General features: G+C 42.0%; 1 protein-coding gene across 2 annotated transcripts in view; it reads left to right on the top strand.

Annotated features, from left to right (window-relative positions):
- The window catches only part of LNX1 (ligand of numb-protein X 1), a 65,670-nt gene extending 39,223 nt beyond the window's left edge, over positions 1-26,447 (top strand). For both annotated transcript variants that reach the window (XM_027735924.2, XM_027735925.2), the window contains exons 4-10: positions 2,285-2,487; positions 5,156-5,527; positions 10,563-10,700; positions 16,034-16,211; positions 17,543-17,765; positions 24,547-24,705; positions 25,749-26,447. In XM_027735924.2, coding sequence (XP_027591725.1) covers positions 2,285-2,487; positions 5,156-5,527; positions 10,563-10,700; positions 16,034-16,211; positions 17,543-17,765; positions 24,547-24,705; positions 25,749-25,884 — 1,409 coding nt within the window. In that variant the 3' untranslated portion in view covers positions 25,885-26,447. The remainder of the gene's footprint in view (positions 1-2,284; positions 2,488-5,155; positions 5,528-10,562; positions 10,701-16,033; positions 16,212-17,542; positions 17,766-24,546; positions 24,706-25,748) is intronic.
- The last annotated feature ends 463 nt before the right edge of the window (positions 26,448-26,910 follow it).

Here is a 26,910-nt window from a genome sequence, read left to right as displayed (position 1 = left end):
TCTGTGCATATGTCTGGAACAAAAAGAGGCAAGTCTTCAATGAAGAGAGCAGAAATTAATGGATCATGGAATTATTTTCGTTGCTTAGCCCATCTGGAGAAAATGGTTCAATTTATTAATTATATTTGATAGAGTGCACAAATCAAATAAAGACAAGAAGTAAGACAGTACAACCTGCTAACTACGAAAGAGAAGCGTTAGAAACTTGTAAACTGGCAAGAAAAATGTCTTGAGAACATTTGCTCTGTTGTAGATTGCTCACTTCAGAAGGAAATTAGGCATTAAAAATTCCTCTAAAAGAATCTCCATAAACTCATATTGAAAGTCAGCCAAGTGCCACTGCAAGACTTAACAAACCAGTTAAGGTATATACATAGCTACCTTTGTAGCCACACTAAGAATGTAAAATTTACATGCTTATTCTGATGTAGGGATCAGGCCGCTAGTGATTTTTGAGGAGTACTTGTATCATCTGACTTAAAGCACCCCACTGAGATGCCAGAGTTAATGGCCTCATATTTCTTAAGCAGCAGTGGAGAACATTTGGCACTTCCAGGGGTGATTTAACAGTTATAGGGGTATTGATTCCTTTGAATACCTGTGCACTATAAAGGAAGTCAGAGCAAGTGGATCACCAAATTGTGCATTTGACTTAGAGGCCTGGATTTAGATCAGGTGAATCCACACTTCAGACTAGAGAGAATTGAACAAATTATAAGCTGAGCAATAGTATTTAGAAAATAGAAGAGTATGGGGAAAATGAAGCACCTTCCATTCCTGAGACATTAGTTGCATGCCAAACTTAAGTAAACATGTATTAGTGCAGAAACTGCTATTACAGGAGTATAAACTAAATGAATACTTGGGTATTAGGTTGGTAAAGGCTGTGTAGTTATCTAAATAGACTTTTATTGCCTGTCAACTCTTGTAAAACCACAAAGTCGAAGTCTGTGCTACCGGTAGGTGCTTTTTACAGATGTGGAGGAGGACAGCTTCCCACCCCGAAGAGCATATGATCAAAGAAGTGGTAAGGGATGCAACATGGTGTTTCTCAATATTTTTTTCCTGTTCTTTCTTCCCCCTTGCTCTCTCCCAAAAGGTTTTGGTGCCTTGCTGGTTTGTTGCCTGCTAATTCTGTACTAGAAAATATTTATTTTATCTCAGATACTGGTCTGTTAATTTTCATTTTACACTTAACCACTATTCAATAACAATTACTGTACTTTCATTTCTAAAATAGGTTATTGAAAAAATACTAGCAGTTAATTTTTTGGTTTACAGGTTTTTCATATAAGCACTGGATTAGACCCACATGCAAAAAATTCAAAAGCTTTCTCTCACCTGTGAGGGATTCTAAATTATTGAAGGCTGACACACCTGTGCTATAAAACTCCTAGGTGCTTTTACTTCAACATTGCTCACTGCTGAGTGTGGACCTAGAAGGAAGGAGAGTATTAGTGACATGCTGTGAAATCAAACAGGCCAGCTGAAAAGTGGTGTTTGGAAGAGGATACTCTTATCCAGTGCATTATAAATACAAAAAGACCTCTGCCCACCATTAGTCCCTCTCACCACAGCCAGATTGCCAGGGCCAGCAGAGATCTTTCCCTCCAGGCACTTTGAGCATACCGTAGTTTTAACACAGATACATCATAGTAAAAGCCAGTCATTCCTACTTCCTGGAGTTCAGGCAGTGATGAAGGGAGAGGAATCTGGTAGGGAAACTACTGTGTGGTTTGGATTGTCCAAGATATCTTGTCCTTCTGTTAGCTGAAGATAAATAAAATGCTTCCTTGGATGTCACAAGCCAAGCACCCAGTCCTCCACTATGGCATCAAAACCAGAGAACAGCCTGGGATGCTACCAGTGAGACAGAGCGTACAACCCAGCACAGAAGGGATGGGTGTTTGTTGAGGTGCCCATGCCCATCTCCTCTAGGGCCAGCAAGGAACTGTGGTGTGGTTCTGAGGTGTCTCTGGGGACTAAAAATGTATTTTGTTCCCCTAAAATGTGTAACAGTTTTTAAGTACATTTCATCTGTCTGGATTACATCAAAGGTTTAGGACTTTGTTTTGTGGGGGGGAAAAAGGAATATATTAATTGTGAAAAGATCCCTTCAAGTCCACTCAGCAAGCATAACCTATTCTTTCCTACCCTCTTACTATAAATTATATCCATGCATAAAACCTAGTTTGGCTAACTGGCAGGTACTTGAGCTTGTGCCATACATATTTCAACAAAGTAAAGCTGTGATGTCAAATAAATACCTTATGTGCATTTCCAGGTTTTCCCAGGTTGTATCACCTGATTCCAGATGGGGAAATTACCTGTATTAAAATCAGCCGTACCGATCCTCATGAAAGTCTGGCCATTAGGATTGTGGGAGGCAGTGAGACCCCCTTGGTTCACATTATTATACAACATATTTATCGAGATGGGGTAATTGCCAGAGATGGAAGATTGCTGCCTGGAGACATGATACTAAAGGTACAGTACTGTGGAGGTACAAGACAAAAATATCCTAACAAAGAATAAGATTAAGTCAATTATAATGATATTTGCAACGTTGCATGCAGAAAGACATTCAGTTCCTCTACATGCTGTAATGATTTCATTAATTTCAACAGTTTTTGAAGTTCATGGATTTGTTTCTGTTTCCTAGTCGCTGACAAGCCACTCTGATTTCTCCTCAAACCTGGTAGATCCAAAATGCAATGTAGGACAATAGACTGTCGGCATTTCTGACCCAGTGGTGCAAAACTTGTTTCTGTCAGTAGAGACTGAGCTTTTTGTCCAGTTTGTTTCCACTGAACTGTGGGCCTAAATCTCAGTTGGTGAGAGTTCCACTGCCTCATATTTCACTTATATCAGGATAGGTGACAGGAGGTTGATGAGTGTTATTTCAGCATCTAGCTCCTCTGTATGATGTGTTCAATACCACAGGAGTGTTAGACACTGCCCACTTTATTTTGTGAGTGTTGCTCCACCAGCAGCCCCAGGTGAAATCTTTAAGAACAACTTGAGCAGTCTCCAGGCATTAGCTGTTGACTGCTATTTCTGCTCCTACTTCTATAGAAATGTACAAAAGATGAACAAGAATTGGGCCAGATGGTTAAAGATCATATATCTTTACATCTTTACATCCCATCAGCAACAGCTTTTGAATGGGAACTGCACTCTCAGTTGCCCCAGTGACTTGGAGTTCAGCGAGGATGGTAAACTATATTAATGCATCAGTCCTTAGACAAAAAGAGTGACTACAGAAAATACTAGTTCCTTCCTTGCTTTGATACTTTGATGATGTGTATCTGGAGTGCACAGGTATATTCACATTGCAAGCCAAAGGTACAGCTGCAGCTCACCCAGGTTTTCCAAATTAGAATCTCTCACATTTGAGAGCAGGCTGCTTTGTTCACTGTAGGCAGGTCATACTGCCATGGACAGACTGGTGCTGATGCCCAGGCTAACCATTGTGGCATTAGCTGGGATAAGGCTACAGGAGCTGGAAGTGGCATGGACTGCAAAGATCTGACATCATATCTCCGGGTTTCTTCCAGGTTGGACTCTCGATGTCCATCCCACTGCCTGCTCTGGCATGCCTAGCTGGTAGAGTTAGTGAGTAGTTCCCCAGGTCCTACTGACTTTTTCTACTACATGTTCCATGTGAGTAATTACTAAAGATACAATCCTCTAAAGTTCAGAGCACCACATATAAGCCACCATGCTTCCCTAGCTTTTGCTGACCCCAGTGGTATCTGAGGACACTTGAGGCATGCCAAGGTTGTGCCACGCCTTCTACTTCATGTCAGACAGACCCTGGCCAAAGAGGTTTCTCAGGATCACAATGTGGGCATACTTCACTGTAGTAGTGTATAAAAATGCCTCTGGATTGTGGTTCTGGGTAGTAGCTGGATAAGTGTCTCTCAGATGTGCCTTTCATGGAGGCTTTTTGTCCTGGTGCCAGCACGGCGTGGCAGAGTTACTGGCACCACTGAAACAAAACTGTTCCTGCAGGGCACATCCAAACTGCACTATGAAGCTGTGACTGTAGCACGGATGGGCCCAGCTCAGCTCTCCCCAGCTGTGGCTCATTGCCCAGGGATTTACCGAGGATTCTTAGGAATTTCAGCCCCATCCTGCTGCAGCTCATGCTGTTTATGGTACCCAAGCTGGCAACTTAAAGTAAGTTGAGGTGTGTCTCTCTGGGTGCAGACCCCCCCACCAGACTGTAGCAGGGACAGCCCCATCATGCCACACTGGCAATCTGCAAAAGCAAACACCAGCCAAATGCTTTTGTCCATGCTGGGGACCATTTCTGTTACATTTTGGAGACATTTCTTAATATTTAAATGGTTCAATCTGTGCAGTGTAAAACTATGTGGAAATAACTTGTCTGATTAGGGTTTTCCAGCCAGCAGTGAGTTACAATCTTGCAACTGGTTTTTATTTAGCAATATAAATGCAATGCCTAGTCATTCTTACACATATGGACATGACAGGATTGACTGGAAGCTCTTTCTTTTCACCATCCAAATTTAAAAAGTAGTAGTTGTGCAGTTTTACTGTCATCTGAGTTAAATCTTACCTGGAAAACACTGAGAAACTTTAAAAGTCTGATTTCTGGTGTGGTAAATCATCACAATTGCTAGTAAATATCCAGGGCATTTAAAGTTCTACTTGAGGTTCTTTTCTGCATTTTAATTAGAGATTCATTACTGGGGAACATTTTTTTTTTTCTTTTACTGTACCGAGAACAGCTGGGAGATAATGAAGGGGAGAAACAGGAGGAAAGTGGTGTGAGTGAAAGGAAAGGTTGGCAAGGCAAGCTGAAATCAGAAGCTAGTGGAATAAAACTAAGATCTATGAAAGGCTATTGAAGCTTGGGAAGAACAATAAGAAAGATGGAAAATAACATGTATGTCTGGAGACTATCAGGGAGAAAAGGGAAGAAAAAGGGCAGAAACTGTCTGTACAGCACATCCTTTCCTTGGGGGGAAGGCTGTTCTGTACTGCAAACTTGGCCTCCTACTTGACACAGTTTGAAATAGCACATGTCACTTTGTATGAAGACATCTGTGTAAATAGAGCTGCTGTTTCCAGTGCCAGTTCAGAATAGAGTGGCTTCCTGCTGCTGATTTACACTTCTCTCTTCCAGGTAAATGGCATGGACATCAAAAATGTGCCTCACAACTATGCCCTGTCAATCCTGAAACAACCCTGCCACGTGCTCCGACTGACGGTGCTCCGAGAGCAGAGGTACCGATGCCGAAACAGCGGACTTTCCCTTGATGCTCACTGCAATAGGGATGACAGTTTCCATGTTGTGCTAAACAAAAGCAGTCCAGATGAGCAGCTGGGAATAAAGCTGGTTCGCAAGGCCGATGAGCCGGGGGTATTTATTTTCAACTTGCTGGAAGGTGGCATGGCTGCCCGTGATGGACAGCTTCAGGAGAACGACCGGGTGTTGGCCATCAATGGGCATGACCATCGGTACGGCAGTCCAGAGAGTGCAGCCCAGCTGATACAGGTTTGTCATCACCACTTTGACCACGGTTTTTGAACTGTGCAAAAACCAAGCAGCGTGTTTTCACCATCCATTGCAAAGCAGGGCTAAACATTGAGTTTGTGTGTTTGGAGGAGGGAAGGAGACATTCAAGCTTGGATGGGAATTTACTCCTCTAAAAGCTCCTTGGTTTCATTGTCTTCAAGGGTGAATGTGGGCATGGACTCTCATGTCTCGGGTAGTGGTGCCTGCTACCATCAGGCTTTGGAACATACAGATCACTGTAAACATCTCTATCCCCTGAGCATCATCAAAGCATGATGCCATCTGCCAAAAGGCATGCCAACCTGCACCCTGGAAGCACTGGGTCCGGTAGGATCCTAACTCCTCCAGCTCAGGAGTCACAGTGCTCTCTGGTGCAACCCTGGAGCAAACCAGAGAAGCCTAAGGCAATGGATGGCATGTTTCAGGATGAGCAACACCCTCCCAAACTCAGTGATTTCCCATGGATGTGTTTTACAACTGAAGGTAGTCCATCCCTTATAGGTATTTCTTACCTAAATCCAGCATATAGAAATCCAAATGTTTTGGAAAAATGGATTTGTAGCTCTAGTTTTTATAAATCTCTATTTAGATGCTTGTGGAGAACTAAATGAATGCCTCTGCAATGCACTAAGCAGTCTTAACAAAAAACTGTCACAAAAAAAAAAGCCTGTGCCTTTCTTAGCTACAAAATCAGTCAGCTTCTGCCTTATTTCCCCTCCAGAACCATTTTCATTTGTTTTCTCTGTTTACAGACTATGGGTTTTTTTAGAAAACTTCAACATAAAAAACAAAGCCAAGAATCTTTTGTTGCTTTTATCTCATATTTATAGCACTTATTATACTTGTGCATTTTTAAGTTTCATTTGGAGGCATGTAGAGTGTTCACATATTGAAGAATTTCATGGGCTTCAATAAAAAGATGTCAAATCAGGCTGGCTGCTTCCCCTTTTCTGACAGGTACAATCAGGGTAATATAAGTCGGACTGAAAGAAGCATTCAAATGCATTCATTTTGTGGAAAGGATTCCTCTGTTAGCATAGAATCACAGTTGGTTGTAGCCAACTTTTATTAAGAAGTTTATAGCTTAGGTAAAGAAAATGTCATCCCCTTGCATAATGCCAGTTGTTGAAATTCTGGTCCAGCATCTTTCTGGATTACCTTATGTATCTCACTAACTGGGAGCAGAAGGTAGAAGGGGAAAGGTTTAAATTCTCTGAGGGCAACAAGTCTGGAATGAAAAACTTTCTGAAAAAAATTGTATCCTTGGAACAGTTCTTTATGGCTACAAAATAAGGCAAAACAAGGCTTCATAAGCAAAAAACACATGCAGCCTACAGATGAAATGGAAAAAATTACTAACGAAATAACCATTCACATACAAGTGTTTAAAAACTCAACTAAAGCCCTTATTGGGGTCCAAAGAGTGGATGTTATTCATAATAATGCTTGAAATACACACCAGTCCCTGGGAATTTAAACAACATGCCCATCAAAGGGGAGATTCAGATTTCCAAACAGCCAAGATTACATTGCATTGGTCTGAGCTCTATGAATCACATTTGTCTAATGCAAAATTCCCAGAACCTGTGTCTTTTTTGTCATGTTTTTTCATCAATTACCATTTGCCTTTCCTGTTTCCATGTTATGCCAGAGAAAAAACGTTATCCTGAAGCCACAAATGTTTTGCATTTGCTTCTTACACGAAGGGATATTTCACTGTGTCCTCTGATTTCTCAACAGCAACCTGGCTGTTGAGACCTCAGCATGTCATTTGCGGTACGTTGAGGTCTTCTGATTTGTTGTGGTGGAAGCTACAAATACACCATTGGTTTCTTTAAAAACAGAACTAATATTCATTAAAAGGTGGTGGCTTTTAAAGTTGGACTTTTAAAGTTGGACTAAGCACAACTGGAAGAACATCAGATTTCTGTGGAATCTGATAGTTTTGACTTTTAAATAACGAATAATTGAGACAAGTCTTATTCATCAGGCCTATAGCAATTCTACATTAGCATATGTGAAGCAGTTTTTAATCAGTAGATTAGATGTCTGGCTGTTTATAAGCTCAGTCACAAGAACTGAAATGAAGAAAACATGTAAGTGCTAATTAGGAACGTGCACACATCTAACACGTGGGAGTTTGCTGCTTCCCTTTTGTCACGTCATCTTTAGTCATGGTCTTGTGTCAGAAGTGGCACTTTTAATCTAAATAACATGACATTCCACATCTGTTTTCCATGAGAGTGACAAGAAAAGGAACAAGGTAACAGGTCAGTGGGTGCTCATGTGAGCACATCAAGCCAAGCTGCATGGGTTGAGCCAGACTTTACTGACCCCAGATGTTCACCCTCATCTCTCCCTCTTTCCCTTACCGCAGTTCAGAGCACCTGTGGTGGACTCATGAGCCCCTCTTCATCACAACAACTGCTTCTGACAAGCAGGTTGTGATGTGGAGTGTATCCACGTTCCATTGTCCCCGTTAGAGATGGGGCAACTTCTGCTGGGAGCAGCACCACTTCCTCTTTTCAACATGCAGTTGCTTACTAGATGCTCAGAAGTTGCCACCATGTCTCTGCCTTCCTGCTTGATTTGCTTTGGCTGTAATACAGATTTCAATTATAGTCGATTGTTTCAGCTGTTACTTGCACTCAGTCTCAAAGTTAATCTCTTTTCTTTAATTCTTGCTTCAGCATAAAATACAGAAAAAGAATTGTATAAAAAGCAAGGGGTAAGAGAGAGAGAGGGATCAGAATGAGTCAGTAATGAATATTCTGATCAGTAAAAACATTAATGGCTTTTTATTTGTACCTAAATACAAAAGCTGGTCTTATTGTTTGGATAACTTTTAAAACACTCTGGACTTCTGAGAAACTACTCAACTTGACTGACCTGGAGACAAATGTGATATTGCAATAGAGACTCTTGTTGAACTTCTGCTAGTTGTTCTATGAGAATTAATCACATTTACAACCTTTCTCTAAATAACCAACTTTGAGGCTTACCATGTGGCAGCAGATGAGTTTTAAAAAGAAGTTGCGTTAAGGTGAAGTTGTTCATTTTAGAGAAAACTGGATTTTCATGGGGCCACGTGCCCTTGGGAGGTTTAATCTTGTGTTGTTCAGCTCCATCTCAATCATATTACAAACTAGGGACCAGGATGGTTTCCTTTCTGACATGATTCAGCATTCTGCTTTGGGGTACCAGTTGAGTTCAGAGTCCTCAAATTAATATTCCATAAAAACAGGTCTGGTAAAAATATCCAGAAAATTATTTTGAATACGTGTGTATGCACCAAATAATATATTATGAAGCTGTGGAGATTTGAGTTTCTGGTGAAAAAAATAGTGTTCCCCAAGATACTGGGAAAGCAACAAAGTGCACATTTTTTACATTATTGGAATTAGCACAGCCTGAACATGCATATTGAAGGCCTGAAGTTAGAGATTTAGGAGAAGTAGATTGCTTTTTCTTAACTAAAATGACATTTTTCAAAAGCTTTTTTTAACTCTCAGCTACTACTATTGAATTAAGCTCCAGAAAAGACAAACCAAGCTACAACCCCCAAAATCCCAGAGGCTTTCTCTGGCTTCTGTTAGTTGTCTGTGGGAGATTTGATTTCAACAGCGCAACTGGATCTGGGTTTGGTTTCCAGCTGCTTGCTCAATGCCATCTCTCCTTGGAGCTTCTCCCCAGAGAGCAGGGCATGTCACTGTGCCAGTGAGCGAGCCAGGAGGTCTGATGCCTCCAGGGCTGTGGTAACAACAAGCACTGCAACTGCAGCCCCAGGGGGATAAGACCTCCAGATGTGCTTGTGTGGGGGCTCCACGCTCAGTATACTGAGCAGTCCCTTGGATATAACCTGAGAGCAAGCAGGCAGGAGTCTCTCTGGAAACTGGTCCTTAAGAGCCCCTCCTGCCTGGCACAACACCAAGGTCTTTAGCCTAGAGGGGAGGAGATTAGAGGATTCATTTTTACATCCTCTGAGTATGCTTCTATAGCGTTGAGGTTATTTCTACACTGCTGTTCATTTTAGTTCAGTATGTTGGTTTACCCCTAAGGCTGACTTCTGTGATTTACCCAGCTAAACCCCAGTCTTCTCAGCTTTATCTTTGTAACACTGTTGTTTTGAACAGATTCTCGTGGTCTTACTGAGGGGTGAATAAAGCCATTTGCTTCTAGGGATACAGTGTTGATTCAATAAGAGAAAAAAAAAGCCACCTGTACACAAAATTAACACTAATATCAGGCCCACATATAGCACCCTAAAAATAACACACAAACATAACTCAGTAGAAGCACTGCAGCATCTCTCAGGCACATAAGTATTATGACTGCATTGTGCAAAAAGGCCTAGAAGCACTTTGAGCTTGGGTTAATTGTTTTTGAAGCTATTCTTCCAAGAATAAACTCCATTACTTTGTGTGCTTCCTTGTGCCCTCCCTCTTTCTTCATGCTCTAGTGCAGTACGATTTTATTTCTCGAAATGGTTGCACATTTATTTCTTTAAGCTTTCTTTCATTTGTCACACTCACTGCGTGCAGGTGAACTTAGTTACATTGTTTAGTCCCCATTTTCACCAGCCAAGGCTTAAGCATGTACATCGTTTCAAGGTTAGTTGCATCTTTCCCAGCTTTCCTGTCTGTCAGGCAGCAGCAGCTCTGGTTGTCTGTCTCTCTGCTGTGGCAAGCACATGCTGCTTTGCAGTGGTGTACACAGGTGTATGTGGGAGCTGTGGTGCACTGTTGTGGATTACTGCCTCCAGCCAAACTTGGGGCAGATAAGAAGGGGTTTTTTGAGTTAACACCAGATTTTCAAGAGAAATATAAATGCCTGGCAGGAAACTTTTATGAACTTTATTGACCTGAACTGATGCTACTGCTTTATGTCATTGCAACATTAGTGGGAAATCCAAACCGTGCTTTAATGGTATCCACATTTCATGAACGCTGTGGTGCTGAGATGCAGGGGTTTATTGACTAGAGCACTGCAATTCACACTGTACCTCCTCCCACAGGCCAGCGAGAAGCAGGTTCACTTTGTCGTGTCGCGGCAGACCCGGCAGCAGACCCCCGACATCTTGCAGGAGACAGGCTGGAGTTGCAGTGGCAGTGGCCCGCAGCCCTGTCCCTCCGAGAGAAACAACCCCAGCAAGGTGAGTGCACGGGCACTCGTGTGGCTTCTCTGCCATCCATGGGACAGGGGAATGGGAGGGCAGCTAGTGTTTGCACATCTCAGGGTGTTGTCCCTGCTTTCTATCGCCAGAAAACGTCTCGCTTCGCAATGGAAACATAAAAGCTGTGCTCCTCATTATTTATCCATTGGTTCTGCCCTGGCTCTGTCCGAGGTGGGGAGGGAAGGAGAAGGCAATGGGCAGTGGTGGGGCAGGTGTTGGTGTGCACATAGCATCCTGGCCACGGGCATGGACCTGGCCAACAATGTGAGCCAGCACAGGGCAATGCACTCCAAGAAACAGAAGAGGTTTATCTAAAGTTTCTTCATATGAAACAAAGTCTTCAGAGAAAAACCTTTCATGTGCTGGCCTGAAAGATTCACATAAGCTGCTTGAAAATTATGGTAATTACTAGTCTGTTGCTCATTTGTTAAGATACCCTTGCCTTGACTTGGCTGGCGGTTTGGTGGCAGGGTGCAGCTGTGGTCTGCCTGGCCGCTGCAAGCACGCTGACTTTCTGTGGAGCTTTGGACCCAAAGTATTGGTTCTGCTTTGGCAGCAGCTGGAACTTGCACATATGAGGGCTGTGAGGGCCGGCAGTGCACAGCATGGCTGGACCCAGGGACACAGCACAGAGCAGCCATCTCACCCAGATATGACTGTGATTACCAAACTGTCCCCCCAGCTGCTCCTATGTACCTGGTTACATGTGCTTAGTGCACTTAGACTTACAATATGCCCTCTGCATAAGGCAGAGAGATGCCGATGGTTAAACATACGAGGTTTTAAAGTAGAAACCAGTGTAGCTGGAGCTTTGAAAATATGTTTTATGAGTTTATTCAGTGTTATTCTTTGCACTTTAGACAGAATAAGGCATGTCCTTGCAGGAACTGAATTTGTTTACTTCACTGAATTTAAAGTCACATGCCTGGCTAATTTGCATTAATTGCTCTGTATGTCACCACCTATGCAAACCCATGCAAGCTCGACCCTGGCCATCCGTGCCAGGGGTGCATCAGGGAGGTACACAGGCAGGGTTTAAATTCATTCTGCCTGATGGGCAGCCAATTCTGTCCTTACAAGGCCTTTGGACCAGACATTGGGTGCACAGCTGTCACCAAGGAGGCAAGTCTAGCTCTGGATTTACAAATGTTAAAAGACACCCATTTTTGCAGGTTTTTTAAAACTACATTGTTCAGTGGTTTTATGTGTTAAAAATGCTAATGTATATTTATTTTTAGCTTTCCTTTTCCACAAAGTCCCAATCACAGCCCTTGTTAGGTAGGACTGGATCAGCAGGAGTTAAACCAGAGAGCAGAGTCAATGCTCAGTAGCTGCTACGGGGTAGCAAGAAGTGCCCAACTAATCATGCATCTGCAAGGCATTATTTCCTAATGAAGTAATGATGTACTTGGGGAGATATGTGTAGGAAAGCAATTAGCTTGTGTTGCTACTGTATGATTTCTATGGAAGCTCCAAGCACCTGTTAGTTCTACCATATTCATCCAATTAATTGATGCCACATGGGATTATTTGGGAAGATGATTTGTCTTCCATAAATGGCCTGAGATTCTCATTTTCTCATCCTGTACTGAGAGGTGTTAGAGGGGAACTCTTGGTAAATCTAACATTGTTTTGGGTAGCTGTGAGCTTGAAGGTACAATGTTGACTTTGCAACAGTCCTTTAAAGACTAAGGACTAAGGGTTTTAAAGACTAATGAATCATCTTTTGTTGGATAGGCCATGGTTTTTAGGGGGATTTCCAGTTTGCCACAAGACATGAGTACTACATAAGCACATAAGTGGGTGTGCTGCTGTGGGCTTCTGTTCAGTGCCACCATTTGGGCACTTTCCAGGGAAGATTGCCACCAAAAAAGAAAATTCTGAGATGTTTCTGTCTCCCTTTAGCTTCATGTGTGTGCAGTGGAGGGTTTATGTCAGAGAAAATGCTCTGGCAGTAGATCAGGAGAGCAGTACACCCAGTAGACAAATGAGCTTCAGGCACTGTGGGCTTTTGGTTTGATACAAACATTACTGGAGTATTAGTTGCCCTTTTATAGGGCATGAATGTGTCAATTTGAATTTCTCATTGTTTTTTGCTGAAGGTTTAGCCGAACATCATTTGTAATTCAAGATCTTTAAACTGCAGGCTTTGGAAGACTTAAAATGTTATTTGTTTTAAATAGACATTAGTTCAGGAGTAATGCTTCCAAGCCAAGGGGCCTGTACAGTGTCCTCATTGCAGTGCCTGCTCCTGCCCAAAACCAGGGTAATGCTTGTTGGCTGGACTTCACTGTCAGAGAAGTTTCCTGAGTGTGGTTTCATGAGTGTGGTTTGATGAGTCTGCTACCTGCTGCCATCAGTGGGATTGCTTTATTAGGTGTGATTAATAGAGATTGCTAGCTGACTTGAATTCTGTTTAATTTTAAGGTGTATTTTGTCCCCTGAGCTTACTGTAGGAGGTGATAGTAGCAGGTCAGGAATGCTCTCTTTGAGGGAAACTGCTCTTACTGTAGAGCATGTATGTAAACATGGGCTGAAGTCGGCTCTCTATCCTTGGCTGTATTCAGCATCAAGAATAAATTCTAGCTTCTAGCAGCCGCCTGGCTCACACAAGGGCCCAGGAACTTCTTTTGGCCATGATGTTGGCCTCATGACAGCCTGCCTCCATCTCTAAGCCATGAGGAGGTGGCTCTCTTTCAGGCCAGTGGCAACCAGTCATGTGGCCCACAGGGCGCTGCATAAGAGGAGGACATTGTGACCATGTCCTTCTCTGGTGGCAGTGATGCTGGGTGTATGGTGTGCCAAGAGATTGGTCCTGCACAGGGTTTCAGGGATCTGTTTTCCTGTGTACAGAGTAGGGGAAGCACAGCCCAAACCTCTTCTGGCTGCTGCCTGGATTCAGAAAAGAGGAGATGTCAGAAACACTTTCTTGTGCAGCTGAGGTTGCAAAGCCAGGTTGTAATGCATAAACAGGCCAGATTCAATTCCTTTGAAGTCACTGGGAGCTTTGCCATTAGTTAAACAGCACTTGCTTTTAATTGGAACTGTTTTCTTACTCTTTTCTAACAAATTGTCTAGTATTTAAAGCAAAGAAAATGTTGCTCAAGCAGGCAGTGTTTCCTGACCATATGAGCAGGTTAACCTTCAGGTGAAGTACATTTTCCAAACAGACACAGCTATGTCTTTTGCCTGCAAGACACGTGTCATAGCTTCGATGTTGAGATAATCTGCTGTAAATATTTATTTTCCAGTAAATATATAGAAAAGGAAAAAAAATAAAAAGAGGAGGAGATGAACTGTTATGTTTTTCTTCTCCTGACCTCCAAGGTTACTTCAAAATGACAGAGGACAATTGTTTAGAAGAGAATGAATTGAAATGCAGTCACTGATAAACACTGCCTTTTAACTGGTTTACTCACTATCAGTTGTACCTCCAAGCAAGCTTTACGTGTGTTTACTAAAAAAGGCTTTATGTTCCTTTCATCACTGCCTTTGTCTCAGTCAAGTCACCCCAATTCCTTTCTATCTGCAACCATGTAAAAATGATATGTGGAAGAATAGCTTCAAAGAAAAACTGGTCCTTCGTGGTTGAGCACACAAGTACTTGTACCTTTATAATTCTTCATTGAAATGTAACAGGACAATTTGTTCCCAAGCACTGCTTTGAAATCTGTGATGATTCCTCAAAAAATAGTGATAAACTAGCTAATGCTCTAATGGTGTGGTTGTCTGAGACTTGATGGATAAGTAATAGGACTGCCCTGTAACTTGGAGCCCCAAGTAGAATTCCAATGTCATGTTTTGCTACAAAATTTCAGACTGCAGTTTTGTGAAAATCAGAAGTGCCCCTATCCCACATGCTTCAGAAAGTGGCCTTTTCCTGATGAAAAGCCATTCCTTTCCAAGGGAAAAAGGACATTTATACACAAACATGGATGAAACATTGTTTAGTTTTCATAAAGATAGAACTACTATTTTTAAAACATTTGCACCTTAAAGGCAAAAGTGAAAGGTTAAAATTATCTGGATCAGAACATTTATATTCTGAAGGTTTTAAAATCTTCAGAAATTTTTAGACTCATTTGCAAGCCATGAGCCCAGTTATTCTGACACAGTGACTGCGTTCTGCATGGACCAGGTCTGATATGTCCAAAAAACTGTGTTTGGTTTTTGTCCTGGTGACAGAAGGAATTCCTCTTTCCACTGAACTCTTTTTGTTCCTGGTGTTCTGTGGCAGCCACTGTTCATCTGCTCAAGCATCTAGATATCCTTTGCTAAGCTCCTGAACGGTCCTGTGTTTTGTTGTCAATATTGCATCACGGAAATCTTGATAGGGAGTTAGTTCCACCAAACATACCGTTAAAAACCCCACAAATCCAAGACATAGCCTGACCTAGTCCCACAAAGAATTCTTGCTGTAATCTTCCATGTCCATCATTGTCACTTACGAAAACATTGTGGACTCATCTGCTCTGCTTTCTGTGCTGCTGGCCCAGGAAACAAGGTGAAATGTCTTTGTGAGATGTCAGATTTTCAAGAAGAGATTAATGTGGCTTTGAGTTTCATAGATTATTTTTGCGTATTATGAATGTGAGGTCATAATATGCAAAAAAACACTTGTGAATGAGACGGTGGGTTTTAATATACATTTGAAATGTCTTTAGAAGTGTGCTGTTATATCTACATATGAGCCTGGAATGGATGATGCTGTTCCTGCATGAGAGGCTGGGATTGTCAGAAGCAGATACCAGGAGTACTGCTTATGAGATGCTTAAGGAAAGCAAAGCAGTGAACACTTAAATCCAGATTTTATTTGTCTTTTGAAAGTGAATATCTATCTTCTAATATGTCCTCAATAATTTTATTCCTTACACCCAAGAGAACTACTTCTCACTAATTATATAGATGATGCACAGACTGCAAGCAGTAAGATAAGAAGCATGACCTGATAGTCAAAGATATCAGGACGACTAGTGATATAAATGTAAAGAACTTTTTTTTTCTTTTTAAATCAGGTTCCTTATTTACATTTCAAAGACCTGCTTGTATTGCCTTAGCACTAAAGCAATTCTGATTTTGGTGGGAGTAGTGCCTGATTTTAACTATTAAAGCACAGTTATCTTGGTGGTAGCTCTGACTCCACAGATGCCTAAGCCCCGCAGAGAATCCTGAGTGCCATCAGGAAGAGTGGCAGGCATCTGGGAAGTGCTTTGATATTCCCTTGATGAATATTTGTTTCGATAGAAAATGCCTAAGTGTCAGGGAGGTCACCATGCCCACTGTGTTTGTTGTTGCTGTTTTCTCCATCACAGAGCACCCTTCACACTGTCACTTGCCATGAGAAGGTGGTAGCTGTCCGGAAAGATCACACAGAATCGCTGGGAATGACTGTAGCAGGCGGAGCATCTAACCGGGAGTGGGATTTGCCTATCTATGTGATAAGTGTGGAACCTGGAGGAGTTATCAGCAGAGACAGCAGGATAAAAACAGGTAAAATGAGGGGATTTTGAAAGTCGGCTTTAAATCAAGGGTTTCTTTGGAGAAACAGAGGGATAGTGAAAGAGCATGACACCCAGTTCACTTGCCCTTCATTCCCTATGCTCAGCTTCAGTCCAGTCACCACCTGGAAAGCTGGAGGGAACTTCTGAGTGTGAGGGAAGGGAAGGCACCCAAAAATTGGGCAGAATAGCTGCAGCCCAGCTAGGCCCCACAAGCCTGGGTCTCAGTGCCATCACTGGCACACATGGAAACCTCCCCTTTGTGTCTGCTCATCAAAACCCCTGTGAGAACATGACAACAGGAGCAAAACAGCAGGTTTCCCCTTTCCTCCTGCTGGGAAATGACTGCCTCTCAGTGGGATACACTTTCCAAAAACTATTTATAATGAGGTACCATGGAAAATTTAGCCTAGTTAATTTGATAAAATTTGAAACAAATGAATATGTGATGTTATAACAGTGCAACAAGCCTCCATGGCTTAGAGCAGCTCTTAGGCAGTTGTACTTCTCATTGGGGTAGACCACAAGAAGAGGTTAATGTTCACATTGCACTGCCTGGACTGCTGGGGAATACACCCCTACCTGGAGAAGCATTCAGGCCAAGCACAGAGGGCACCCAAGGAAGCCCTGGTGTGAGAGCCTGGTGCCAAGGGTAGCAGAGCACTTGGCACTGTGGCTGCTTGCATGACATTTATGATGTCTTTATTGTTCTCCCTGAAGTGATTGAGGTCATCTTTGCATTTTTCTCTGAAGCTGCTGTGCCTACATTATAAATAAGGCACACAGAAAGAAGTTTTGGCTTCAAACAGGCATTAATATTAAAATAATAACACATTATTCCCACAAAGCAAACTTTACAAAGAGCCAGCTGGAGTGGCAGTCCTCAGCTTAGGGAGAGCTGGGAGAAAAATACCTTTGAGCTGCCACTTTTCGAGCCCAGGTTGAGTACAAAAGTTCTTAGCTGGAAGTGGACGTCAGAGACGTGGACTAGCATTAGGTGCCAGTACCAAAGCTTGTTGGTACAGCAGGACCCTAGCTGTTCGTTTGGCTCTGGATGCAGGATATGACATGGCAAGAAACCAGGACCAAATCCTCTGTCCAGCCTCTCAGTACTCCTGCATACAGGGACCTAGACCCTTCCCTCATGCCTGTGGCATGTTTACTAGCATATGCTTCACATCCACATTAAACTATAGGATTAACAAACAGCCTCATCAGGCAGCAAGTTCTTGGCCATGGCTTTGACTCACTTGTTTGTGGGGTTGGGGAGCGGATCCTGGAAACATTTGCAGGGGTTTTTATCATCCGTTTTATTGGTCTCAGGTGACATCCTCCTGAACGTGAACGGGATTGACCTGACAGGAGTCAGCCGGAGTGAGGCCGTCGCCCTGCTGAAGAACACCAACTCATCAGTGGTGCTCAAAGCCCTGGAGATGAGAGCATGCGAAGCCCAGGAGGAGCAGGATCACCTGCCACCCCCTGAGCCTGCACAGGAGAGCAGCAGCGAGTGGTCACCATCCTGGGTTATGTGGCTGGGGCTGCCACGGTAAGTCCACAGATTGCATCCTCTTGCTGAAGGGGAGTGGGAGGAAAGATTTGTATTTTCTGGCAATTCTTTCTTTTTGTTTGATTCATTGCACTGACATGTTAATTAAATCCAGGCTCTGTCACACACTTGACTCTAAATACCTTTTGTAAATGGGTAGGTGTACATGGCAAAATAGACATGCAGTTCCCCTTGCAGGGGAGGATAGGATCTTGAACTGTTTGTCTTGAAAACGTATCTGGCACTTTGTGAGTGAAAGAAAAACCTTGCGGAGACACAGGACCTTTCTGGGGTCCAGGCTCGACCACCCTGCAGAAGGCAGACACCCCTCCTGCAGCTCTCAAGCTTCACAGCCCCTTAGCCAAATCCAGCTGAATTGTTTGACTTTACCCAGATGTTGCAAAGTGCATGAAGTTGGCCAGTATCTGCAAATCACCTCTTTTAACCCCACCCCCGGCTGAAAGAAGTACATTTGTCATACACAGGAAGCAGCTGTGTTGTCATTTCAGTTAGGATAATAAAAGCCACATCGCATGTCTTGTTCTCTCAAACACGCTTGGTGAGCAGAGCGTACTACAGCTTCCTAGACATTTTGTAAAGCATAAAATGAGGACGTGAATCTGTGAATATGCAAACTTAGCATCACAGAGTCAAAACTGGTATTCAATTTTAAGGAATGCAGAATTTTGCTTACAAGTTTCTCTTGTCTGTACTCCTAACCCTGGCAGCAGTTCTCTTTCTCTTTTGTGGGAGGGCATGAAAAGAGGGTTTGCAGAACAGGTGGGCTTTTGCTCTAGGCACAGTTTCAGGACTCCTCCTCATTTCCCACTCTTGCATAATGAGTTAGATGCTTTCCCTCCTTCTAGCTGAGCCATTTTGAGCTCATTCACCTTGCAGCAAGGTCTGCTGTGAGGGACAGATGTTTTTCAGGGCTTGATCTCAGGCTAATGATGGTATAGCATGTGCTGAAGCACTGCAAGAGCAGAAGGCAGGCTGTGTGTTTGTCACCCACAGGCAAAAGGTTCCTCCTCCAGTGGAGAAGACTATGTACTTAATCCCGTGAAAGAAAAGCAGTAAAAAGAAAAAGGATTAAATGGATGACCCATAACTTGCTACCCCAGGCAATGGTAAACTTTCCTCACCCAGTCTCTCTGCAGACAGGAAGCCCAGGGAAGTCCTCATTCTTGCTGACTTCTCCTGCACCTCTGAGCTTGACCAGCAGCATTGTGAAGGCACTAGAGTATGGGTGGTGCTCCCAGCAGAGACAGCAACAGACTAGAGGCCTTACAGCTGCTGTAATCTACAATGCTGTGTCTTGCCTTCTGTCACCATCCATTGCTAGATGGACTGAAACAACTGCACCCTGCCTATGCCACCTTCACTGGGCTGTATAGAAAACCTTAACTGCCTGGTCATCATCTCCTACCCACAGCTACCGAAGTTCCCATGTCCTTAGCAAGGTGGTGGAGATGAAGAACAGAACTCCACAGTACTGCAGTCTTGCATCCAGAGTTCACATCAGTCAGTTCCACTTCGTAGTTAGGGAAAAAAAAAAAGATGGTTTTCCCATTTTAAAAAGAGTCTCTGAGTTCACTCTATCCTCCCTCATCTGAAGGCTGCATTGTGTGAAGGCATTCTAACCCTTTTGGTCTGAAGGAAAATCAGCTCCAGTGTCAGCAAGGCTGAAGACAGGAATTCATTGTAACACTATCCCCAGCTGCAATGCTGTGTACAGAGCACAGCATGGCCCTTCTCCTTCAAAGAAACATTGGTATGCTGAGCGGGTACAGTGCTCTGAACATCAGACTAGGTCCTAAGACAGGGACCGACGCTCATTAGATGTGCCAGTAACAAAAGGTGCACTGTATCCTTACTAGCAGCTGGTTGGTTGAGTAGAGGTGTGTGAGGATCAGGTTTGTGATTGATCATTAGGTACTATCAGACCCTTCAGTCTTTTCCAGCATGAGTGCGCTTACCCTTTGATTGAACTGATTCTCCAAGGCCCACATAAGACATCTGAAGTCCTTCAACCAGTTCTCTCACTAGGACATGTATCATGTTAACTCGTTGCACTCCAGGCTGAGCATTTAACCTTTCCCTATCTAGCTTTCAGTTTGCTCTTGGCAAGGATCACACCTTACTAGATATCAAGGTACTGTCACCAGTCTCATGACATTTTCCAGGCCGTCAGAGAAAATTACTCTCTATCCAAATAGACATCCGACAGGTCTGTCCTGGCAAAAGTACCCAATGTGCTGCTATGGGGCAAGATGGTGAAGAATCACCTACTTTAATTAAAGCCATTTATTGGAGGGACTTTTCCAAGTTATGCGAGTCTAAGAATGTTTAGTACAGCAGATGAAAAAGTAGAAATGTCAAAATGATGATTACAGAGGACCATGCAAGGCACTTGGGAAGATTGGCAGGAAGGGCACACCTACATAAGACAAACTGAACAAATAGAAGAGGTGGTAAAACTGGTAGGCCAGGAATAGGCATGATTTAAAAAGGAGGAGGCTGGATGGTGGATTATTTAAACTCTGTTGAGAAGGTAAAGATGTGGCTCTAGACAAGCCCTGGCAGTTCAGTGTGTGTATCTGTTCACAACAAAAGGGTGGAGAGTGCAGAGGCAGCCTGACCTCATAACTTAGAGTGGCAATGTTCAGGCTCAGGAAACCAACGGGAGAGGGTCTTTCCTTCTGTGTTCCAAAAACATGAAAATCACTTGAATGGTCCCATAAAAACGTGCTGAGTTGAACTAAATACTAGAGCATGTCTACAGACCTCTGCCCATGACTGATGAAGTTGAAACAGGATAACATTAGTAATAGTTACATGATTACATGATTAAGAGTAGCTTACTGCAAATGCCCATTTTTATTAGAACAGAACTCTCTCCTTTTCCCAGGGACTGCAGGCATGTTACAGAGATGGTCACAGACAAGAGACACAAATAACGAGAGTTATGGAATTATACCATTTTTCCATATCAAGTTGGTAGCAGCAGAATCAGACAAGTTATCTGATGCCTCACACCAAAGTTCAAAGACTTGGAAAAGCCATCTTACATAATTTAACATTTGTGGATCTCAAATTTCAGTCCTTTCCTTATGAGATATTAGAATTGGCTTTTGTTACTTTTGTATGGCTTAATAATGCATAAACAGCTCCTCTGTTCTTTTTGTAGTACAATCCAATATGTGGTGGTTATAAAGTAGATGCACATGTGCATCTGACATCTGTCAAAATTTGGCCTGCATGCGAGCAGAGGGGCTGTGGGCTGGGTGTTTGAAGGAAAGAGTGATGCAGGACCTTAAGCGTTCCCACCTGAAGACTTATTTCAGGGTAGCAAATTGAATTGTTTGTTGTTGAGGAAGACAGGTCTCCTTTATTGGTAGAGGGACATGGTGTTGTGAAGCATACAGAAAGGAAATAACAGGGAACAGCTGGTGAAAAATGTTTCTCAGCTCTGTGACGCTGCTTCTACTCTTGCTTGTTTTCCTGCTCTCCTTTCTTTGCTCTCCTCACGTTTCCTTCTCTCAGCTAGCACTTAAAAATACTTTATGGATCATCCTGTCATAACATTTACAAACATTAGTACTTCACGAGTGCTTTTCTTCATCTGCAAAGTGAGATGAGAAAGATAGGAGGTGGTCAAAGTCATTAAGCAAAACAGGGGTAGAACAGGAGGTAAACTATGAAATTAGGACAGAAACTCCTCCAAATTAACTTAATCTGGGTTCTAAGGCTCTGATGGATGCAATTCTCAAATATTACTATACTCTACCACCACTTGTGTACTGTAACAGGACAGGGGGAGGGAGTTACGCTTTTTATAGCTGCTATTGCAGTTCTCCTGCAGTTGGGCTGGTTTGCATTCCCAGAGTATAAGGCTATTCGCATTTCATGAAAATCAGCAGGGAATCATACAAGTAACTATTTGAAAATAGGCACTTTAAAATTCTTTGTGCATCATAACTGATGCTCAGTCGTAGTATTTTTTAGGATGGGACCCTGTGGCTAGAGACTGTAAACTGCCAAATCTCTATCTGAGGCAAGTTCATATGTAAATTATTCCTTGTTCTCATCTTTTGGAGTGTTTTGGAGGTAGAAGACTGCGAGCTGCTCTCTTCCAAGGCAGAAGGTGGTTCTCTTTAGTCTGGTTGCAGTTTAGTGGGTTATGGCAGTTTGACTGGGTCAAAACACACAAACTGGGGCTTTTACTACCACAGAGAAATAATCTACTCAAACACACTGTGCATCTTCAGATTACAAGTATTTATTTTATTTTCTCTCTGTGGCACTTTCTAGACTTGTCTTTATGATTATTCAGACCCAAATGAACTCACTCCCTTTGGGCTGCTTTTTGCTCAGGCAGAGCAGGCATCTCTGCTTAGGCACTGAACTGTTCAGAGCAAGCAGTACCTGCATTACATGCAGCTCAGCTTTGCATATCCTGCCTGCCAGCATCCTTTTCACATTTCTGACAGTGCTAATAAATACTTGATGGATAGTGCACTGCCATGCTTATACTCTATACCAGAGGATGGAGATAATTAAAAATCAAGTTAAAGGTGTAAACACCTCCTAGCCACTCCTATTCTGTCAAGAGTCATCTCTAGCTATGGCCAGTGTAATGGGTTGCATTTGCCTGCACCAACACCCACAGTAGGACGAGAGAAAATAGGAAGAGTGAGAGAACTCAAGGGTCACCCATTACTGTTGTGGGCAAAACAGACTTGGCTTAGGGAATTTTTTTTTTCATTACCAATTTGGGTATTGGAAACCAAAGATGGCAAACTTGTAAACACTTCGGAAAGCTCTTTCCTTCCCTTTTCAGAAACTCAGCATCACACCAGCACCACTCCTCCTGATTTCCTGGTCTCTGCTGCCTTGTTGTCACAGCAGGTTATATCCTGTCCCTTTGGTGAGGCAAAAGGCAGTGCAGGGCCTTGGAGTCAGGATAGAGTAGTTGCTCTGTACTGTTCCTTGTTTCCCATGTGTTTCATCTGCTCTGGCAGCGAGAACAATCCCAGTGCTAGGATACTGTGTCTATTTTACTTAAATTCAGCATACACCTTGACAGCAAAGATGTATTTATGCTTTCTGGACTGATGGAGACCATGCAACTGATAACCTTACAGACTGCATGTACAGAATGCACATAAGACTTGTTTGGCTTCACTGCGTTTTCTCCTTCTGTCTTTACCTGCTTGTCTATTACTTTTCTATGGCATTAGGATTCAGCCGATCACCTTTCCACTTCAGGAATATACTCCTTAAGGCAGTGAGTGTAGAACCAGGCAGCAGAGACCCCTGCCCCCAAAAATCAACACTGAGTTATAGCACTAATGGCTGAATCCTGGCATCACTTGGTCATGACCTTGATAAGTACCATCAAACATAGAGGATTTAAGTGATTTTGCACATTGAAGAAGTCCACAGATGGTAAAGTAATAATGCCTGGCTGCTGAGGAAAGAAGCACATGTCACCTGTTTCGTACATTAGCAGCCAGTGAATTCTTGTGCAAATATTACATACCTACCATCCTGGCAGCAAGCAAGTATTTGTAGGTCCTGGGGGACTAATCTAGTATTACTATAAAATGTTGCTATGAAAGACAGCAAATTCACTATTTGACAAACACAATTTTTAAAAAGCTAGACATATTGCTCTTTAAAGGCTATTTGTCTTTCTACAGAAGTGTTAGCTGCTTCTTAGAAACCTAAAAAGTCTCTGAATAGAGCTTGTAACAGTTGCTTGCTGTAAGCCAGCCTATATTTTCAGATAAAGAATAGCAAATGGATTTTCAGCCTGAAAGTTCAATCATTCCTGGATACATCGCTAATGATGAGCGAGTTAAGTACTATGGACAAAAATTTCCATCGCTCACTCTGTATCTAATGAAATTAATTTGGTTAAAAAAAAATGTAACAGAAAAAGTACTGAAATGAATGTACTCAGAGCAATAGGCAACATATAAGAGTCTAATAGCACTATTCTTGCTTTCCCCTATTCCTAGTTTCTGCTATGCTTTGACTCAGCATAACATACAGTATCATAAAATACATTCAAAAGACAAATGGAGGGAGAAGTAGATTTCAGCTCTGTTACTGTAACATGCTGTGTTAATCATTATAGTGAGGACAAGTCATCTTGAGAGCAGACTCAGTTCTCCAAAGCACTGACTGACGTGGATAAGTTTCTCCCATCTTCCATGCTGTGACTTACCACATTACTTGACAAGAAAAGCTCAGGATCCCTTCTTCCACCAATACTTGTCTTTGTGTCATCTCTGTCATTTTTGTAATTCATTCCACTGGCCTTAAAATTATTTAGCTTTGATATGCACTACAGTAGTAAATAACTGACCACTTTGACATAGTTAATCGCATGCAGGCTCTTATCTGGACAATAAACAAAAAATTGGACTGTACAATGTAAGTGAAATAGAGGTTTTTGGATTGCTGATTTATGAACATGAACTCCAGTCTTAAGTGCTTTTCTCCATCACACCAACTAAATAATTTGCCTAAAATTTTACCTTATAAACCAACCAATTTAATACTTTAACCCCAAATTATTTACTAATTTTACTTTCAGAATAACTGGTTGTGGAAAGCAGAAACAGAAGTGTAAGTATTTAATACAGTGGTACTATGGTGCTATTTTGCACCTTCAAAACACTCTACGGGTGCATGAAAAGGCAGATTCATCATGAATGGTTCATCAGAATCTGAAGTTAACTGTAAGACATTTAATTAGACTGGTTTGTTTCAGGTATTTGTACAGCTGCAAAGAAATCGTATTACGAAGAAATACATCTGGAAGTCTTGGCTTCAGCATTGTAGGAGGTTATGAAGAACTTACTGGAAACAAACCATTCTTTATCAAATCCATTGTTGGGGGAACACCAGCATACAACGATGGCAGAATTAGGTAATGATAACTATATAAACAAAAGTAGCATTTAAGTAAGTGTTTCTTCTAGGTAATTTGTGGGTTTTTTTTAAAAAAACACCATGTTTCATGAGGGTAGAGGGGGAGGGGGGAAAGGACTCATTGATACAGAACTAACTCTGACAAATCTGGAAACAGGACGTAAGTATCCTGAACTTTAACAGATCTGCCTTCATAGCAGAATGTTTTCAGATATCTAGTAATCACTACTATATGAATAAAGATAACTCAGTTTGATCTCTGGGGTAGTACAAAGCATGCCAGCACAAAGAAGCTTTCCCACATACCCAGCTCTAAAAAACCCCAACCAAAAGCCTTCCCTGCAAACACCAATACAAATTTAAGAGAATAGACGCACAATTATGGTGCAAATTTAAATCAATTAACAAGCCTTAAAACATAAGTTTACTCAGAAAATGGATCATTCCAATACCTAAAGAGGGCCTACAAAAAAGGCGGAAAGGGACTCTTTACAAGGGCATGCAGTGACAGAACAAGAGGGAATGGCTTTAAACTGAAAGATAGCAGGTTTAGATTAGATACTAGAAAGAAATGATTTAATGTGAGGGTGGTGAGGCACTAACAAGTTGCCCAGAGAAGTTGTGGATGCCTCACCCCTGTTCAAGGACAGGTTGGTTGGGGCTTTGAGCAACCTGGTCTAGAGTAGAAGGTGTCCCTGCTCACAGCAGGGTGGTTGGAACTAGATGATCTTTAAGGTCCCTCCCAACCCAAGCCCTTTTATAATTCCATGATGATAATTCCCATCTGAAAGAACTATATCCTGTTTTCTTTCAAATATGTCTAATTAATTATAAATTTGTAAGAAAACCAAACAAGTGAAGTATTTTTCACCTGCTTTATTATTCCCTTATTCATGAACAGTAGTTAGCCAGAGAAGGAACCATAGTACTCATTTCTACCCTTTCCTCCCAGCTTAAGCACATGCTTTGGCATTTGCAAACATTTAAGATAAGAAATCACCTTGTTTAATTGTTCTCTTGCATTTGCATTTGTTTTTTCAGATGTGGTGACATCCTCCTTGCTGTCAATGGCAGGAACACATCAGGAATGATGCATGCCTGCTTGGCAAGGATGCTCAAAGAACTGAAAGGAAAAATTACTCTCACAATTGTGTCCTGGCCTGGCACTTTTTTATAAAACAAGTCTGTGGAGAGTATGACAAGTAATTTAACACGGGGGGGGGGGAAAGGAACATCAGTCTTTGCTTTTTGGGGGGCTCAAGTATGTATTTATAAAGAAAAGGTCTGTGAAACTTCAACCTGCATGTCAAGAAAAGTCAAGTTTAGGCAAAGCAGCAAAACCTGTCAGAAAGTCACTTCAGAGTGATCTAAGCTACAGACTTAACTCTTTCCTTCCCTGTGTTCTTAAGGGTTTTTTGTTGTTTTTTATACATATATATATATCTATTTAATGCATTATGATAATAATGAAATTTAAGGAGCAACAGCTCCTGCTCACCCACTCTATTTTGATTTACAAAAAGAAATCCATGAATAACTTATGGAAAAATTTCTTGCAATTTTTCTAGTTGCAATAATCAGGTGAAGGGTTTTATCCAACACATTAATAGCACTTTGATTTTGTGTACCTTTTCATGGTCAGCATGAAAGCTGGTATTTTCAAGACTTTCAAGTACTGTTTGTTAGTCTGTAAAACTGTGAATTAAATTTCTAAAATAATTAAAAATAATTGTAACTGTGTACTTGTACAGACATTATTTTCATCCAAAACCAGATGACCTCATTTCCCTGGTATGTTTTGATTAATACTATTAAATCTGGGATTTTTATATAGAATTACTGCTTTTAATGAAGTACACTTCACCCTGCTATTGTCATGGAGTAAGTCTTCTAGCTAGCACCCTGACTGGGCAGTACAATTTTTGCAGGACCACCGTATCAATCACACTTGATACTGTTCTGAATGAAGTAAATCTGAAAGTGATGATATGTCTCTTAAAATAGTTCTTTGTCTTTCTCTGAAAATTACCCACGTTCTACAGTCTTATTTTTGACTCACAAGCTTGCACTGGGAAGAGGATACGTTTGTTAATCTTTATCATGTTAAGGACAGCTGTTCCCCTAGAACAAAGACTAAAATGAACTTTCTCTTAAGCCACTGAAAAGCAGCAGGGACGATTATCCAGCTTAATTCATCCTTATG

This window comes from Pipra filicauda, unplaced genomic scaffold, assembly GCF_003945595.2.
Source record: "Pipra filicauda isolate LSUMZ 115617 unplaced genomic scaffold, ASM394559v2 scaffold116_size3395265_pilon, whole genome shotgun sequence".
NCBI classification, from domain to species: Eukaryota; Metazoa; Chordata; class Aves; order Passeriformes; family Pipridae; genus Pipra; species Pipra filicauda.
This window is presented reverse-complemented; position numbering and strand designations above follow the sequence as displayed.